Source organism: Carettochelys insculpta, chromosome 21, assembly GCF_033958435.1.
Source record: "Carettochelys insculpta isolate YL-2023 chromosome 21, ASM3395843v1, whole genome shotgun sequence".
Lineage (NCBI taxonomy): Eukaryota > Metazoa > Chordata > Testudines > Carettochelyidae > Carettochelys > Carettochelys insculpta.
Window position 1 is genome coordinate 3306356 of NC_134157.1, and position 17799 is coordinate 3324154.

A 17799-nucleotide genomic window follows, 5' to 3' on the forward strand; every position below is an offset into this window, starting at 1 on the left:
CAATTCCTTTGTTCAGCATTGTTGTGGTTAAGAAGGGCCATACTAGGTCAGCCCAGTGATCCAGCTGGCCCAGTATCCTGTCCTCCAACAGTGCCCAATGGCAGGTGCTTCAGAGGGAAAGAACAGAATAGGGCAATTACTGGGTGATCCTTCTCATGTTATCCAATCCCACCTTCTGGCCATCAGAGGCTTAGGGACACTCAAAGCCTAGGGATGCTTCCATGACCATCTTAGCTAACAGCCATTAATGGGCCTATTCTCCATGAACTTCTCAGTCTTTTTTGAACCCTGTTGTAATCACGGCCTTTACAGCATCCCCTGGGAAGGAGCTCCACAGGCTGACCGTGCATTGTATGACTTTCTCTTTTTGTTTGTTTGAAACTTGCTGTCGATTAATTTCAGCGGGTGACCCCTAGGTCTTGTTTTAGGTGAATGGGAACAAAACCCTTCGTTAGTTACTTTTCCCACACCAGTACTGATTTCATAGACCACTATCTTATCACCTTGTAAGTCTCTCTTTTCCAAGGCGATCAGGACCAATATGGAAACTGTTCCAGACCCCAAATCACTTGTGTGCCCTCCTCTGGGTTGACGCTGAGAGTAGCAAACAGCTATTGCTGTTCTCCTAGAGCTGGTTATTCTATTTACTGCAGGAGGAGAGGCATGTTTAGAGTCCTGACAGTGTCTGCAATCTTGTCCCTTTCTGGGGGTGGTCTGAACGCAGTGAGGCCTTCTTGGTTAACTCAGTATGGCGAGGCTTTGCTTTAGGAGCTGAAGCGATCTGCTTTGATCCCGCACAGCTGACTATGCCTGTGAGTAAGCACACCTGCTCATGACGCAGGTGTGGTGCTTGTTATTGCACGTAACCTGTGCAGCTGCCACACAAAGGTTATTTCCTGCACTGGGCACTTAGGTGCCCGGGATTCACATTGTGAATGATGGACAGGAGGTGTGTTCATTCCATGTGTCTGCTTCACTGCTGAAGCTTGTGACTCCTGGCTGGCCCAGCTCCTGTTTGCAGAGGATTAAGCATTCCGGGAGCGCCCCACATCCTGTTTTGCAAATGGAGGTGGGTTGCTTTGTTTGTTTCAGGTCGTTATTCTCCCGACACACAATAGAGAAAGAAACCAAAGCAGAAGTGACATGCATGCCAAGAGCTCTTTAGCTCAGAGGCAGATACAAGATCCCATGTCAATGGGTGCACAATACCAAGGAGCAGGGGGCTCAGTAGGTTAATGGCAGGTATCAGAGGGAGCCCAGATCTGTGAGGTCTCTGACGTTTCCATGGAGCAGGTGGGCACTGCCCCCTGTTCTGCCTCTCCCTTGCCAGGGCAGGCATGGTGCTCACAGCACAGGCACAACAGGTATTAACCCCTAATGGCTCCTCAGCCCCATGCACCAGGTCACCTCGTCACTCCCTCAGTTTGGGTTCAGCTGCCGCTTCATGGTGAGGGGTGGCCAGGTCAAACCAGGCGGTGCATACGCTGCCAGGCCAGACTTAAATGGGGCTGTGTGCTGCTGAGCAAGCGACCTAGCCAAAGGCCATCCGTGTTCCGACCTGGTACTACTGAGCGCTGTGCGGAGAGTGTAAGACCTGCTGTACGCTCTGCAGTGTGCCCGGGCATGTCATGGGGCACAGAATGGTTTAATGATGGGGACTCTCTCGCTGCACCACTGATTAGTATAATCAGAATTCAGCCCTTGCCTAGGGTCACCTACAGGCTTCTGTTGTCCATCAATTCCTGCCTTTTGCTGACCATATCCAGAACAGGCTTCTTAGTCATTTCTTTGCTGAGCACAATTTGAACCGGCAAGCACAGAGAGTGACTGCTATTAAGTCGCAGAGGGGAGCCATGTTAGCCCGTAACTTTAAAAACAACCAGTCCTGAGGCACCTTAAAGACTAACTCATTTATTAGGTCATGAGCTTTTGTGGGTAAAACCCTCTTCCTCAGATGGGTTGGAGTGGAAATTGCAGAGGTAGAGGTATAGAAAGCAGCAAAATACAAAAGAAGTTACTCGTCAAGAGCAGTTTTGTTTCTATTCTGATTTACATTTCATTGGTAATTTCCCTGGAGTTACTCTGGGTAACAGATGAGGATGAATAGGCTGAGAGATTCCAAGGTCAGAAAGCCCCATGACTCACACTGACCAGATGTCTGTCCCCGACCAAATCCTTTTGAGCTAGAACATGTCTTTTTTAAAATCCCATTTTAAAATACTGTCGGTGCAAAAGGGATGCACCTTGCTACTTACTTCTGGAGAGCATCCCCAATTCAGGTGTGTGCCAGACTGCCTGCTTGATCGCCCTGATTAGCTGGTGCCTCCAGGTGTTTCTCTGCACAGGATTATTCCGGTAAGCAGCCACAACAGTGACATTATTGAAAGGAGCTCAGCTGACTTCAGTGGGACTAGGTTTTAGCCCAGCCAACTGACCTGTGCGAGCCTAGGGCTGACATCTCTCCATATATGGGAAGCCAGAGCCTTTCGTGTTCTCAGTGGAATCCAGCACAGGTGATTTGCACATGCTCCATAGCTGCTCTGACATGCTATTTGGAATAGAGTCAGCCTGTTACATATGCATGAATGTGAGCTTAGAAAGGAGCCTGAGGAATTGGATTGACATCACCAGTTTGGTTCAGAAAGCCCATGGCAAGGCAACAAAGTTCACGGGGCCAGCTTCACAGCAGCACTTGGAAGCTGAAAAGCTCGTGTAACCTTAACCGTCTCTATAGTTATCTATCCTTATTCTCCCCGGTCTTTCCCCCACCTTTCTGTCTCTCCTGCTCATTTTCCCTTCCACTCCTGAAACCCTTCTAATCTTTGAAACTTTTAATGGCTTCCCAGCAGATTATCATAGAATCCTAGGGCTGGAAGGGACCTCAGAGGTCATCTAGTCCAGCCCCCCCCTGCTTCAAGCAGGATCATCCCCATCTAAGTCATCCCAGCCACGACCTTGTCAAGCCGGGACTTAAAAACCTCTAGGGATGGAGAATCCACCACATCTCTAGGCAACGCATCCCAGTGCTTCACCAACCTCCTGGTAAAGTTGTTTTTCCTTATATCCAACCTACTCCTCTCATTCTGTAGCTTCAGACCATTGCTCCTTGTTCTGCCGTCTGTCACCAATGAGAACAATTTCTCTCCGTCCTTCATTATAACTTTTAAAATGTGTTACCTGCAGCATTTTGCATAATGCATCTTCAAGTTATAGCATGTTGTTGTTTGTAAGCATATTTCCATAGAACATACCAGTGCAACAGCACAAGGATGAAGGCTTTTCCTGTTTTTGATTAAAATAACAAAGTGGGCACTTCCTGATGGCCGAGCTACATCCTGAAATTGTGGGTCAGTGGTTTATCAGAACAAATGGAAGCATCCAAGCCGAAGGAGAGACCCTCGGAGCATTACTGTGGGCACCAAACAGAACCTGACATGGGGAAGTGGTGGCAACAGATATTGGTTAGTCTGGGTTAGAATCGATTCCTTTACCTGGTATCCCTGACTGGCTTCCTTTGCCAGGTCAGAATTTGCTGTCAAAACATTTGGAAAATATAAACAAGACCTCCTCATCTGACCAGCAGCAGCAGGATTAGCCAATAGCCTTCGCTTAGCTTGTTGCAATCTACATTATACTGACGACTCTTTCCTGAGGGAGTGAAACCTGTAAGCCTACCGAGAACAAACCCCAAATCCTGTTTATAAAGAAGTGACTTTTCCACTGATGAGGTGGTGTACAGGTGGGTGTGGGGTCATGCCACCTGTAAGGTCACTACAGAGACAATAGGTTCGAGCTCATGACACTAAAGAACTGTGAGGACATCTGTCAACTTCCCCATAATTCTGCTTTTTAGGCATCCTCTTCATCTTACTAACATCCTCTCTTGCAGACATGTCGAATCGACTTGTGACATAAACGACAAGAAGTCCTGTGGCACTTAACAGACTAAATGATATTTGGAGCTTAAGCTTTTGTGGGCAAACACCCACTTCATCAGACAGACACGAAAGCTTATGCTTCCAAAATCTGTTAGTCTATAAGGTGCTACAGGACTTTTCATTGTTCAAATGACATAGAAACTTAGCTCACCCAAGGTCTTCCAGCTGTTGACTTTGGGTAACACCCAGTGCATTTGCTGATTTTTTATGAACTCATTGATGATTCAGGTACAGAAGAAAGAGACTTCTGTTAACTTTGCCATCTTTGTTGATGCCCTACTTTTCCTTCCTTCCGACTGGAAAAATGGATGTTTGCTTACCATGGAGGGGAATGAGGAAAATGTAATGTGGGAAGACGATGTCAAATACCAGTGGACGTACCCAGAATGCTATGGGGAGGAGGGAACTGTGGGACAGGTTGCCACAATGCACTGGTGCAACAGTCAATATTTGCTGATTGAGTGTGGCAGCAATAAGTCAACTTTGTGAGGAACACATTGGGAGGTGACGATAGTCAAAACTGAATGTGTAAGATCCAGCGTTATGAAATCAATGTAAATTTGCATTTCTCTCATAGTGTAGACATAGCCTAAGACAGAAAGCCCAAATCTCCTAGTTTCAGATGAAGAGGAAAACCATTTATAACACCTAAGCTACAAACTATCAGAGACCATAAATCCCTGTCCATTCATTGTCTCCCCATTTTCCCCCCCAGAAGTGGCTGCCTTTCAGAGATGGGTGAAATGATTCGTGCACATTTGTAAAAGCCTTTAGGCCAGACTGCCCCATTAGAGTCAATGGGATGACATGTGAGTAACTGCTTCTGAGGGGAGAAAGAGTTTCCAATCTGGCCCTTTCAGATTAAGCTCTTGTATACAGAACTACAAGGATTTTACACCCCAACCTCCCTGTGTGCCAGATAATTTTCCTAGTGGGAGCAAGTAGTCTGATGAAATAATTAGTTGCTGGTCCTAGCAGCTGCCCTGCTGCGTGATGATGATGGCGATCACTCATTGCCGAGTATGATCAACCCTCGGCCTTGCTGGAGCACCACTTGCTCAGTAATGTACAGGGGAGTCTGTCCCCCAGCTACAGAGTGTTCAGTGGTGACTCTTGCATACAATCCTTGAAAGATTTCTCTTGAATTATTCTTTCCATAAGCAAACGAGAAAACAGGAAATAAAATGGTCAGACCAACTCCCTTTTCTGTCATCAAAGTCATTAGCAAAGTCAGAACTAAAGGGTGCCCTGCTCTCCAGGTGGTAGCCCTGCCCATTTGGCCATTTCTAGGCACAACACAAGGCTCCAGGAGAGCTATATCTCTCTGTCCCTTCTTTGGTCTCTGAGTAACCTGCTCGGGTGTCAGGTGTGGGCCCCAGGTTTTACCTGCCCAAGGGGGAAATCATGTGATGCTCTTGCTCTTTGGGTACATCTGCACTTAACAGAAGATTGATAAGTTTGTGGTCAATCTGTTGGGGTTGATTTAGTGTGCTAGTGAGGTTGCGTAAATCAAACCATTAGGGCTCCAACACTGGCCCTGGTACTCCTTGGAAGACGGGGAGAGTTCTTTCTGTCAACCTGCTGCTGTCGGGATGGCAGAAAAATCGATTTCAGATATGTTAACTCCAGCTATGTAATTCATGGACATGGAGTTGTGTATCATAAATTGAGTTTTCCTAGTAGTAGACAGGGCCCAGGCTACACATTGGGCATATCCCCTGGCCTGACCTGGTGCTGTGTTCTTCCCTTCAGGACTCTAAGCAGTGGGAAGTCAGTGGCCAAGCATTACACCCTAGGACTGTGTATTTAAAGACCACCAATAAAGCATTTGGAGAGCCTGACTCTCAGCCCATGTTGGCTATGGCAACCCACTGATTCTTCATTGGATTCCTGCCAAACGAGGTCTCAGATTCTCTTCTCTTGGTTTCAACATTTAGTAGCTGGAGGAAGGAACAGCAAGTTTCTTTTATGCTTTTCTTGTGGGATATTTTGTGTGCTATTCATTTCAAGGATTGCATTGCTCTTTTAACTCTCACTATTCACTGGAATTCACCTTTGAGCAATTTCTTTTCATATTTCAGATGTGTACATAGGGTGCTGTATTTCAATATTCTTTTTCCTTCCATTTCCCTACAATTCTCATCGCTTCCAGAGTACACCAAACATTTAGAAAAACAAAACAAATCTTTTATAGCTTTTCTAGTCTACAAGTTTTTAGATTGTCTCTAATTCTTTTATTTTAGTTCCTTCTGGGCTTATAATGGAACAGGAGACATGACAAGTGCAGGAACAAGATCAGTCATCCACATAAGTGAAACATGTATCTGATTTTTAAGGCAGACAAAAGTAGAGTTATTAATTTGGGTTGAAAATATATTGGTACTGAAGATCTACATGTGTATACAGGGTGGCTCTGTAGATATATACCCTTTAGGGATGAAGCAGGTCACCAAACAAGTTGAAATTTGATTAACTTACAGGAAACAATGGTTCATGCAGCAAAGGCAAACAGAAGTTACCCTTGTTTGCCAGTTTTTGGGGCATTACTTTTAAGTAGCAGAGGGAAGGCAACCAAAATGACTAGGGGGCTGGAGCACATGGCCTAGGAGAAAAGGCTAAGGGACTTGGGCTTATTAAGTTTGCAGAAGAGAAGAGTGAGAGGTGATTTGATAGCATCCTTCAACTTCCTGAAGGGGGGCTCTAAAGCAGATGGAGAGAAACCGTTCTCAGTGGTGACAGATGGCAGAACAAGGAGCAATGGTCTGACGTGACAGAGAGAGAGGCATAGGATGGATATTTGGAACGACTGTTTCACCGGGAGGGTGGTGAAGCACTGGAATGCGTTACCTAGCAAGGTGCTGGAATCTCCATCCGTACAGGTTTTTAAGTCCCAGCTTGATAAATCCCTGGCTGGGATGATTTAGTCCTGCTTTGGGCAGGGGGCTGGACTCGATGGTCTTCTGAGATCTCTTCCAGCCCTATGTTTCTATGATTCCTTTCATATTGAAAGACTCACACCCCAGGGACTGACAGCAGTTTGAACGTTTCATTTGAACTGCCTGTTTCTTATTCCCCCCGGGAACAGAGGTGTGGCAAACAGAATTATATCTTGTGATCTTTTTTTTTATCCATAGTAGAGGACTAGAGTGATGTTCTTCTGATTGAAAGGCCAGAAAGACCTATATGTATCAACAGATCCTAGGTATATTTGATTGCTATATGTTTCAAATAGGGAGCAGGAAAAAGCCTCTGCTTGTCACGTGCCCAACCAGAGAGACTGTGTAGGCATCACACTCAGGGCCCGATTCTCCTTCATCAAATCATTGAATCATTGAACAATAGAGCTGGAAGAGACCTAAAAAAGCCATTGAGCCCAGCCCCCTGCTCTAAGCAGGACCAAACCCGTCAGATCAGCTCCACCAGGGTTTTGTCGAGGCAAGACTTAAACACCTCCAGGGATGGAAACTCCACTACTTCCCTGGGTAGACCATTCCAGTGCTTCACCACTCTCCTAGCGAAAAATTTTTCCTAATGTTCAACCTGGACTTTCCCAACCAAAGCTTGAGACCATTGTTCTGTGTTCTGCCATCCGTGACCACTGTGAACAGCCTCTCTCCAGCCTCTTTGCAGCCTCCCTTCAGTAAGTTGAAGGCTGTTATCAAGTCCCCCCTCAGTCTTCTCTTCTGCAGACTAAACAGTCCCAATTCCCTCAACCTTTCTTCATAAGTCATATGCTCCAGCCCCCTAATTATTTTGGTTGCCTTCCACTGGACCCTCTCCAGTGTATCCACGTCCTTCCTATAAATGGGGGCCCAGAACTGAACACAGTACTCCAGATGCAGCCTCACCAAAGCCATATAAAGAAGCATAATTACTTATCTGGATCTACTGGCAACTCTCCTCTTGATGCAGCCTAATATGCCATTAGCTTTCTTGGCTACAATGGCACACTATTGACTCATGTCCAGCTTCTCATCCACTACAACTCCCAGATCCTTTTCTGCAAAACTACTACCGAGCCAGTTGGACCCCAGCCTGTAACAATGCTTGGGATTCTTCCAGCCCAAGTGCAGGACTCTGCACTTGCCCTCACTGAACCTCATTAGATTTCTTGCAGCCCAGTCTTCCAATTTGTCTAAGTCAGTCCTTGTATAAATTAGGCTTAATTGAAATCACTTTAGCGTAAAAGCTGTGTTCACAGAGGAGAATCAGACCCCTCTTGCTCCAAACAGTTTACTTGACGTCATGGCTTTCTTCCCTGATAGTTTGGACTCTGCAGGCAAACAGGCATGAGTCAGAGGGAATTCCAGGAAGCTTTCTATTTTGCTGAAAATGCAAATACAAAAGTTTGAGCCTGGATGGTCAAGTTGCTAGAGCTGTACTGAAGAGTAGCCATGATGGCACTGCAATTGTCAACCTCTGGAGAGAAAGCTGATCCCAGAAGCCTAACAGACCTACTGTCTAGAGAGATGGGCAACTAGGACTGGCTCTGAGGACTGGAATGACCTATGTAGTTGCAATGGTGAAGAAATGAATGAGCCCTGTTGCTCTTCTTCAAACTTCTGCAATATTCAAAGGGTTAAGACCGAGCTCTGCACGGTCTATCGTTCTTTTTGCAGCTAGAGTTGGCGTGTTCTCCCTTGGAAAAACTGTCATGGGACTTTAGTAATCAATGTTGTTATGGCTTGTGTACAGTGGACGTAAGCTACCCAGAAAACCAGGGCGTTAAAAACCCCGCTTCTAAGTGACTGCAGGGGCTAGCGAACATGAGTAGCTAATGGGAGAGTTTTGCGAGAGACTGCTGTAGGTGAAGGAGGAGAGATTACATGTCCCTTGGGGTAAGTCTGTTGTCTGTAGCATGTGTATCTCCGTGTCGTGTGCCTTTTGCTTGACTGAAATGTACTGTGGTCTGTTTGTTTGGGGGACCGTGTGTGCTGATGCTAACGCTTTGCTAGATGTGGGGTGAGAGCTTATTAACAAGGTCTTTACCCCTAAGCCCTTTAGCATCATCAACCCTTAACCAGCGTTCCCTGTAAGTTGAGCGCGTGGGCAGCCACCCCGGAGACTGTCAGGTGCTGCCCAGCTGCTTAGCAGAGCGCCCACAGCCACCCACAGTGGGCAGCATGGCTAAGGCTACACCATGGTTTCTATTTTGGGATACATTTGTATCCCAAAATAGAAGCCCCGGCATCAAGCACCATGCTCGAAATAGCAGGGCATTTGTTAGCATGGTATTTCGTTCCCGCTACCCCTCGTTGGATGAGGGGTAGCCGGAAGTTTGAAATAAGCACTTATTTCGAACTCTGGTGCAGTGTGGCTGGCCCTGGGTTTGACATACATTCCTTCCAAGTACCTAATGCAATTTGTGCAACGCAAATTGCATGTTATTTTGAACTAGGCCTATAGCATAGCCCTTGCCTATGTGTTTCCATTGGTGGTGCACACCCGTACATGCCTTGGGCACAGAACAAAATTTATTCAACCCACGGATGGAAAAAAATGATTGGGAACATTGCCCTTCACCAGGGAGCAGGGCCATTCCTGAAGACCAATGCGTTAGAAAGCCCCCTGCTATGGATGAGAGGAGCTGGCGAACAGGGGCTGCTAACAGGCGTTTTCTGAAGGGGAGTATTGCGGATCACCTGGCCTTCTGACAACTACCCCATGCAACTCACCCATGTGGACACTAATGACACTGCGAGGTACCACCCTGAGCAGATCAAACGTGACTGCAGGGCTCTGGGAGTACAGGTGAAGCAGTCGGGAGTGGAAATGGTGTTCTCCTCAATCCTCCCAGTCCAAGGCAGGGGCTCAGGCACAGACAGGTGCGTCTTGGAGGTGAATGCCTGGCTGTGGAGACGGTGTTGCCAGGGGGGCTCTGGCTTCCTTGACCATGGGATGCTGTTCCAGGAAGAACTGCTTAACAGAGATGGGGGTTCGCCTACTCTGGAAGAGAGTATTTGGCCACGGACTAGCTAACCTAGTGAGGGGGGGCTTTAAACTAGGTTCGATGGGGGCAGGTGACCAAAGCCCTCAGGTAAGTGAAAAACATGGAGGCCTAGGCGATGGGTTAGAAATGGGAGGGAGCCTGGGTATAATGGCAGGGGTAAAGGAGCGATATGGCAGACCTGTGAGTTCAAATCAAATCGGTAGCTAAGCTGTCTGTATACAAATGCAAGGAGCGTGAGGAATAAGCAGAGCAGCCAGTGTTGTACAGGAGGTTCTCAGCCTGCAGCCCAATCAGCGCAGAGCTGCGGCCATAGGACATGCTCAGGGCCATTTTATTGGATGCAGCCCACAATGGTAAGTCCGTTGAGAACCACTGGACTAGGCAATCCCAAAGGTCTTATCCGGCCTGACAAGCTGAGAACTCATGGAGCACCCCCGGTGGGACAGCAGAGCTGTGAGGGGCCTTTTGGAATCCGCACACCTAAATTGGTCCCATCATAGAGCTGCCAGCTCCCCACCAAACAGGCGCCTCAGGGAGGGGGGTCCTGTCCCTGCAGCGTGTGAGAGATCCCCTCTGGGTGTGCATGTGTTCCTGGCAAACGGCAGCTGAATGGGATCCCAGACAGAGTATCAGATGGCTCCCTCCTGCAGGTTCTCCTCACAAGGCATAAGCTCCTCAGTGTTGAGCCCCAGAGCACGGCTGCTGCTGTCTCCCCCAGCCTGTGCTGGAGACGAGACCACAGACTTTGTCCTGGGACATGGCGAAGGTTAGCCCAAGCGCCACGGTGGGGTAAAGCCAATGTGTGTAGAGGAGAGGTGGCAGGCACAGCTTGGGAGGAGTCTGGAAAGTTTGGGACCAATGGTACAGAGATGGCCTCTTGGAGCCCTCCCTGTGCAGAAAAGCCCTGGGTAACCCCTTTTTTGTCAAACATGACCTAAGCAGAGGTGTCAACACGAGGCTTGAAATAGGAACTCACTGGCAGCCTTCTCGACTAGGAAACTGAAGATAATATTTACCTTCCCTTATCACCTTGGGTGCAAATGAAATGTTATAATTTAACCTCTGGAATGTGCTGCTCACTTTACAAGGCCTCAGAGGGAGTTTACTGGAGGAAAGAGGGAGAAGTAATCTACCCCCATGAGCTCATTCTGCGGGAGGCATGGGTTTGATACACAGGAGAGCTGCCCTTGCAGGAAGCTTTCCTCCACCCAGGGTCCAGGCTGCTTGGCCACGCACAGGCGGTATAGCATAATCACCTTCAAAGGGAGGCCCTGGGCAAAGCTCTCATTGCCGCTGGCTTCCCACAGCAAGGATTTGCCTTAAATCTGGAAAGGTTCTACCCTCAGGAACTGCCTCTCAACCCTCTGGAATGAACAGTCCAAAGCCTGAAGCTGCAGCCCTCCAGGTGAGTCCGAGGGCCAGACACCCTCAGCACAACTCAGGGTGGGATTTCCAAAGCTCAGAGTCTGGCAAATTCTCCTCCCCTTCAGAGTTGCGGAACGAAATAGTGATTGGGTGACAAGTCACCTGCAGGACACCGTGGCCAACACATCACTCTGTAGCTGCCTCAGACAGCTTGTCCAGGGTCAGGTATGTCCAGCTGGACGTTTGCCTCCGAGCACGGTCAGTGCGGACTTGGCCAATCTAGTCAGAGCTGCCAGATGCTGGGTGCACAGGCCCCATGCTGAGCCTGAGATGCAGAATCCTGGCAGCTCTGCCAGGCAGCCAAGTCTCTCCCTGTCTGTGAGTCTCTAGGGGAGCGAAATGTGATTCACTTGCTTGACATGAGGTACTCCACACCATTGCAAGCACCTCTGGCTACCATGGCAACAGGAGCCTATAACCATAGTAATAAAAAAATCAGTGATCTGCCACTGTGAGGCCTCTCCCATAACAACAGCTGCTATGGTCAACACCTTGATCCCATACATACTCCATGGGTGACTACTGGCAACATTTCACTGTATTACCATACAGTGTTCCCTGTGTCTTTCCCCTCGAAATAAACCCAGCGCTGGTTGTGGCATTATCAGCCATCATGGGGGTTCTGATGGCTTTAGGCATCGCACTCAGTGTCAGACCTGGAATTCCTTGGCCGATATGACAACGCTGCTGCTCTTGTCTTGCTCTAGACATGCTCTGAGATCCTCCCAAGATGAGTCCCCCTTCTTTCAGCTGAGCCGCTTGATTGTGGCCTGGGACAGGGAAAGGTGTTTTTTTCCAGTCACACAGTATTTGAGATAAAGTATTGGGAAGTGGCAAACTGCTGCCATCTCTTTCCAGGGTGTTGTGTCTTATGACAGATATATCCGGTCATAGGCTCCAGGCTATATTATGAGAGATCATTTGCTGCCATTAGTGCAGGTGGGAGACGTGGGCAAACAGCCTTGGACACTGCCCTGTCCACTCATGCTGACAGAAGGTGCCACAGTGAGTGGGACAACCCTAATAGCCACTCTCCTTGGTCAAGGAGTCCACAGCCACCAAGGAAGGGGCAGTTCAGCCTCTGCCAAAGCAGCCAGCTAGCACCAATTACAGCAGTTGTTTTTGCAGGCATTGTTTTGAGGATAAAGTCCCACTTTGCAATGGGAGGGCAGAGCTCTGGGTTCAGGGTCGGGGTGTTAAGTGGGAAAAGGGGATTGAATTTAAACTGGACAAGGCTGCACGGGACCCTTAACAAAAACAGTCCTCTAGCCCGAATGCTTCCTCATACCAGTATCTATCTCCTGGCGACCACTATCCAAGTAAATAAATAAAGCAAGTGAAACGATATGTCAACTGAACAAGGGATGGTTTATTCAGAGATAACTTACAATATGTGGGAAAAACAGGTAAAGGAAGAAATAGGTAGTAAATCAATACAAATCTTAACAACGATAATAGTCAGTTCCCAAAAACCAATACCCGAATATAATAACGCATTTATACTAACCTTTTCCACAGTTCCTGCTGGTTGCCTAGGACCTATGACCTTTGGACTAGTTTAAAGTCCTTAGGGAGGAACACAAGGGCGATCCCTCGATGGAGAGCTGTTTTTATGGTGATCCTGTCCAGTGGGCGTTATTGGTGACAGTGGATCTGGAGGCAGGGAGCAGTAGAGGTTAATTGGAGTCCTGTGGTGTCTGTTGTTCTTCAAATCGAAGCCCACTGCACACTGCCACTAGGACGGTCAGCACCCACAGAAAGGTCAGTGCTGGCCTTATATTTCCCTTGTGGTGGGAAAAATCTAATGTAACAGCACCCCTGTGGGGGGGACCTCTTAGGAGTCTCTGAGGTAAAGCAAAAGGGTAGGAAAAAATCTACTGTGTCAGAATCAGAGGGGTAGCCGTGTTAGTCTGGATCTGTAGCAGCAACGAAGGGTCCTGTGGCACCTTATAGACCAACAGAAAAGTTTAGAGCATGAGCTTTCGTGAGCACAGACTCACTTCTTCAGATGCTGGTGTCAGAATGACTCAGCACAATTCAGACTCCATTTTGTATCTCTATATAGGATATGGAGTGTACCTAAGTCACATGACCACCCTCCATATTCTCTTAGGGGCTTAGGATTTCACTCCCAACAGGGGTTAGACTGGACTTCTCAGCTGTATGTCTACAAAACGTCCAGTTGTGAAACTAAACCTCAAAGGTGCCCAGTAGTAATGACTATCTGAGTCTACAGACAGCTGGGAACAGAGAAGGCGATGCAGCTGCCATTCTCGCAGTGTTTATTCTGAGACCTGGTAATTGCTCGCTGAGTTAACATTCTCACAGGAACTTTTGCATGTGAATTCCATAAACATCTGCGGAGGCTGTTTAGGGTTTTTGCCTATCTTGATAAGAACACAGCTAGCACGCCAGAGAGTGAATTCAAATTACATCCTAGTGGGGACATGGGCGTAATGCCCCCTAGGGTTCGGGCGGTCCTCGGGAGGAGCCTGATAGGGAAGGGCCCGAGACATTACAGTCGGGGTTTCCAAAGGATGATTAATACAGTGAATAGAATTACACCCACCAAGAAAACCACAACTCCCTGAGGGGTCTCTAGGTTCCAGTAATTATCCAAAATAGTCCAGGGGTTAGGATGGGTTATACTGATTGACCCCCTCCCTTTTGTTGTAATAATGACAAAGTCTGATTCTTTAGAAATGACAACTGTATTGTTCAATAAGTAAATAAACTATTCAAGATAATAAGCAGGTTACAATTCTTTATTCACTATTACTACTTATATACTTATATTTCCCAGCTATTCAATTCTACTTTCTATATTACTAAGTGAATTCTACAGTTAACAACTTACACTATTAGAATTATCAAACCCTTTCTGTAACTATGAACTGAAACTTATCACTCTATTGCATGTACACTTACAACCTTATACTTACAAGTCCTGTGCTAATTAGCAGAAACATTACGTGTTGCAATGGATTCGGTTACGAGGCCTGAGTTACGCCTGGAGTTCCGGAGAGGTGGTCAGACAGGTGATCAGTCTGCTGGACCGGCGCTTGGAGATACATGTGCTGCTACCTCCTCGAGCACCGGTTGGGCGGGGTCTTTTATACCCTTCCGAACCGCCCCCTCCCCTCATGAACATGGGGTGATTTTGATAAGCCAATGAGGGAAACAATTTAGGTGACGTGCTGGGTTGCTACCTAAGTTCGCTTTTTTTTAAGGTTAGAGCCTGAGATTTGGGCGTGAAATTTTGGCGCGAATAACTTTGGTATTCTGCCTGACAACAGGATGTGGTTTGAGGCCCAGACAGAGTGCGTGGCAATGCCTGCCTCGTGAGCATGGCCAGGCCAAATACAGGCACTTGCTTAACAATGGGGAGCAGCAAGAGAGAGGCTGAGCTATGGCTGGCTAGAAGGGAACATTGCTTTTGCGGCATAATGATAATCCCTCGCCGGACATTGCTTTACAAACCAGATGAGAAACACGTCCATCCCTGTTGCAGATAAGGAACCCTTGTTGCATGCTAAACAGCAGTGTTCCCCAAAGGCCACATCAGCCAGTTCTTTGAACTGCCCTTCTATTTTTCTGCATGTGTTTGCAGGTTACTGTTACAAAATGAGCACCAAACTGAGCCGCCTCATTCCCGCCCTTCTGCTAGTGCTGGTTGTGTCTTCAGCCATCGTCCTCATTCTCAGCCTGGTGAAGAGGCAAAACGTTTTCTTGCCATCTAGCAACAAGGTGAGTCCCTGAGCTACAGGATACAGAGGCGAGTAGCACTGTATGGGTGCCGGGAAATGTCAGCGTTTACCTAAACATGTAAAAGCTTATATTTTTAGCAACAAGCAACAGTGCATTGCCATAGCTGGGCAAGTATAGACTTCCCAACCTCTCCACACACCTAAGCTACGTCTACACAGGGATGCTACATCAAAATAGCTTATTTCGATGTAGTGACATCGAAATAAGCTATTTCGATGAACAACGTCTACACGTCCTCCAGGGCTGGTGCCGTCAACGTTCAACGTCGACGTTGGGCAGCACCACATCGAAGTAGGCGCTGCAGGGGAGCGTCTACACACCAAAGCGGCCCACATCGAAATAAGGGTGCCAGGAACAGCTGCAGACAGGGTCACAGGGCGGACTCAACAGCAAGCCGCTCCCTTAAAGGGCCCCTCCCAGACACACTTGCACTAAACAGCACAAGATCCACAGAGCCGACAACTGGTTGCAGACCCTGTGCATGCAGCATGGCTCCCCAGCTGCAGCAGCAGCAGCCAGAAGCCCTGGGCTAAGGGCTGCTGCACACGGTGACCGTAGAGCCCTGCAGGGGCTGGAGAAAGCGTCTCACAACCCCTCAGCTGATGGCCGCCATGGCGGACCCCGTTATTTCGATGTTGCGGGACGCGGATCGGCTACACGTGCCCTACTTAAACGTTCAACGTCGAAGTAGGGCACTATTCCCATCTCCTCATCAGGATAGCGACTTCGACGTCTCGCCGCCTTATGTCGATTTCAACTTCGAAATAGTGCTCGCCACGTGTAGATGTGGCGGGTGCTATTTCGAAGTTGGCGTGGCTACTTGGAAGTAGCCGGCACGTGTAGACACGGCTCTAGAGTGAGAAAGTAAAACAGGGGCAGAAACCCACATGTGTTTGAAAAACACAACAGACCACACAAGAAATTATTATTATTGTTGTTTGAACAAAAGGCCCCCAGCCAGCATCCAGGCTTCACTGTATCAGGCCCTGTGCAAATTTCTAACCAAAGACTTTTGTGTGGGCCAGCTGGGATGACGAGTACATAATTTCATGACTTTACAAAGTCACCAGTGCTCAGCCCCAATGTTCAACCCCAGCATGTTTTCCAAAGGGACAGACTTGGTGAAGGTGGTGATGGACCATTGTGTGCTCAGCTCTCTTTGTAAATCTATCCAAGCCCAGCTACAGTGACCAGATAGCAAATGTGAAAAACAGGGAGCGTTTAAGGGGGGGGAGCACAGGCAGTGAGATACATGGGCTACTGGTGCCCCAACGCCCCACCGTCCAGGAGTGACAAGGAGGGTTTTCCTGTAGTGCAAGAGGAGAGGCTGAACCTTGCACATCAACTGCTACCTGAGGCTTCTTGGGCTACTGTCTTGCACAGGGTCAGCATTAAGGAAAATGGTTCCCTGCATAAATTTGCATTTTGGTGCCCTTGGCCCCTGTGATCATGGTGTCAAGAGCCCTAACTAGGTATTTTTGTGCATCCTTTCCTTCAAAGTAAGAAAGGTCTCTAGTTTGCTAATTGATATTCATCTTTACTTCAAGAAAAATCCACAAAAATTATTAATTAGCATAGGAATATGGCCAGCTTAAACTCTAAAAGGATGCATATAAGAAATGGAAAAGTGGACAGTTGATTAAGGACGTGTATAAACATATGGCTGGAGAATGCCAGGGAGTATTCAAGAAAGCGAAAGCACAATTGGAACAGCAGCTGGCAAGGGATGTGAAGGGTAACAAGAAGGATTGCTACAGGCATGTTAACAATAAGCAGGTTATCAGAGAAGGTGTGGGGCCATTATTGCATGAGAGAGGTAACCTAGTGGCACAAGATGTAAGTAAAGCTGAAATACTCAATGCTTTTTCCGCCTCCATCTTCACGGACAAAGACAGCTCCCCCACTATGGTGCTAGACAATGCAGTATGGGAAGGTGGAGGAAAGCCATATGTGGGGAAGGAATGAGTTAAGAACTATCTAGAAAAAGTAGATGTACACAAATCCATGGGTCTGGATTTAGTGCACCCAAGGGTACTGAGAGAACTGGCAGACGCCATTGCCGAGACTTTGGCCATTATCTTTGAAGACTCTTGGAGATCGGGAGAGATCCCAGATTACTGAAAAAAGGCAAATGTAGTGCCCGTCTTTAAAAAAGGAAAGAAGGACAATCCAGGGAACTATAGACCGGTCAGCCGTACCTCAAGCCCTGGGAGAATAATGGAGGGAATCCTAAAGGAATCCATTTTGGAGCACTTGGAAGAAGGGAAAGTGATCAAGAGTAGCCAACATGGATTCACCAAAGGCAAGTCCTGCCTGACCAATCTGATTAGCTTCTATGACGAGGTAACAGGTTCTGTGGACGTGGGGAAGTCAGTGGATGTGATATACCTTGACTTCAGCAAAGCTTTTGACACAGTCTCCCACAACATTCTAGCCCATATGTTAAGGAAATATGGGATTGGGTACATGGACTATAAGATGGATAGAAAGCTGGCTTGATGGTTGGGCCCAGCGGGTAGTAGTAAATGGCTCAATATCTGGATGGCAGTCGATTTCAAGCGGCGTACCACAAAGCTTGGTTCTGGGACTGGTGTTGTTCAATATCTTTATTAATGACCTGGATGAGGTATGGAGTGTACCGTCAGCAAGTTTGCGGACGACACAAAGCTAGGAGCAGAGGTAGATACATTGGAAAGTAGAGATAGGATCCAGAGTGAC

At 47.6% G+C, this 17799-nt stretch overlaps 1 protein-coding gene across 4 annotated transcripts in view; it reads left to right on the top strand.

Moving 5' to 3' along the window:
* Positions 1 to 17799, top strand: part of LOC142023813 (ectonucleoside triphosphate diphosphohydrolase 8-like) — a 45170-nt gene that overhangs the window by 8634 nt on the left and 18737 nt on the right. For 2 of the 4 annotated variants that reach the window (XM_075015141.1, XM_075015144.1), the window contains exons 1-2: positions 12905 to 13074; positions 14924 to 15060. In XM_075015141.1, the coding sequence (XP_074871242.1) occupies positions 14938 to 15060 (123 nt within the window). In that variant the 5' untranslated portion in view covers positions 12905 to 13074; positions 14924 to 14937. Of the gene's footprint in view, positions 1 to 12904; positions 13075 to 14923; positions 15061 to 17799 lie in introns of those variants that run through there. The other 2 variants (XM_075015143.1, XM_075015142.1) reach the window with 1 other exon arrangement.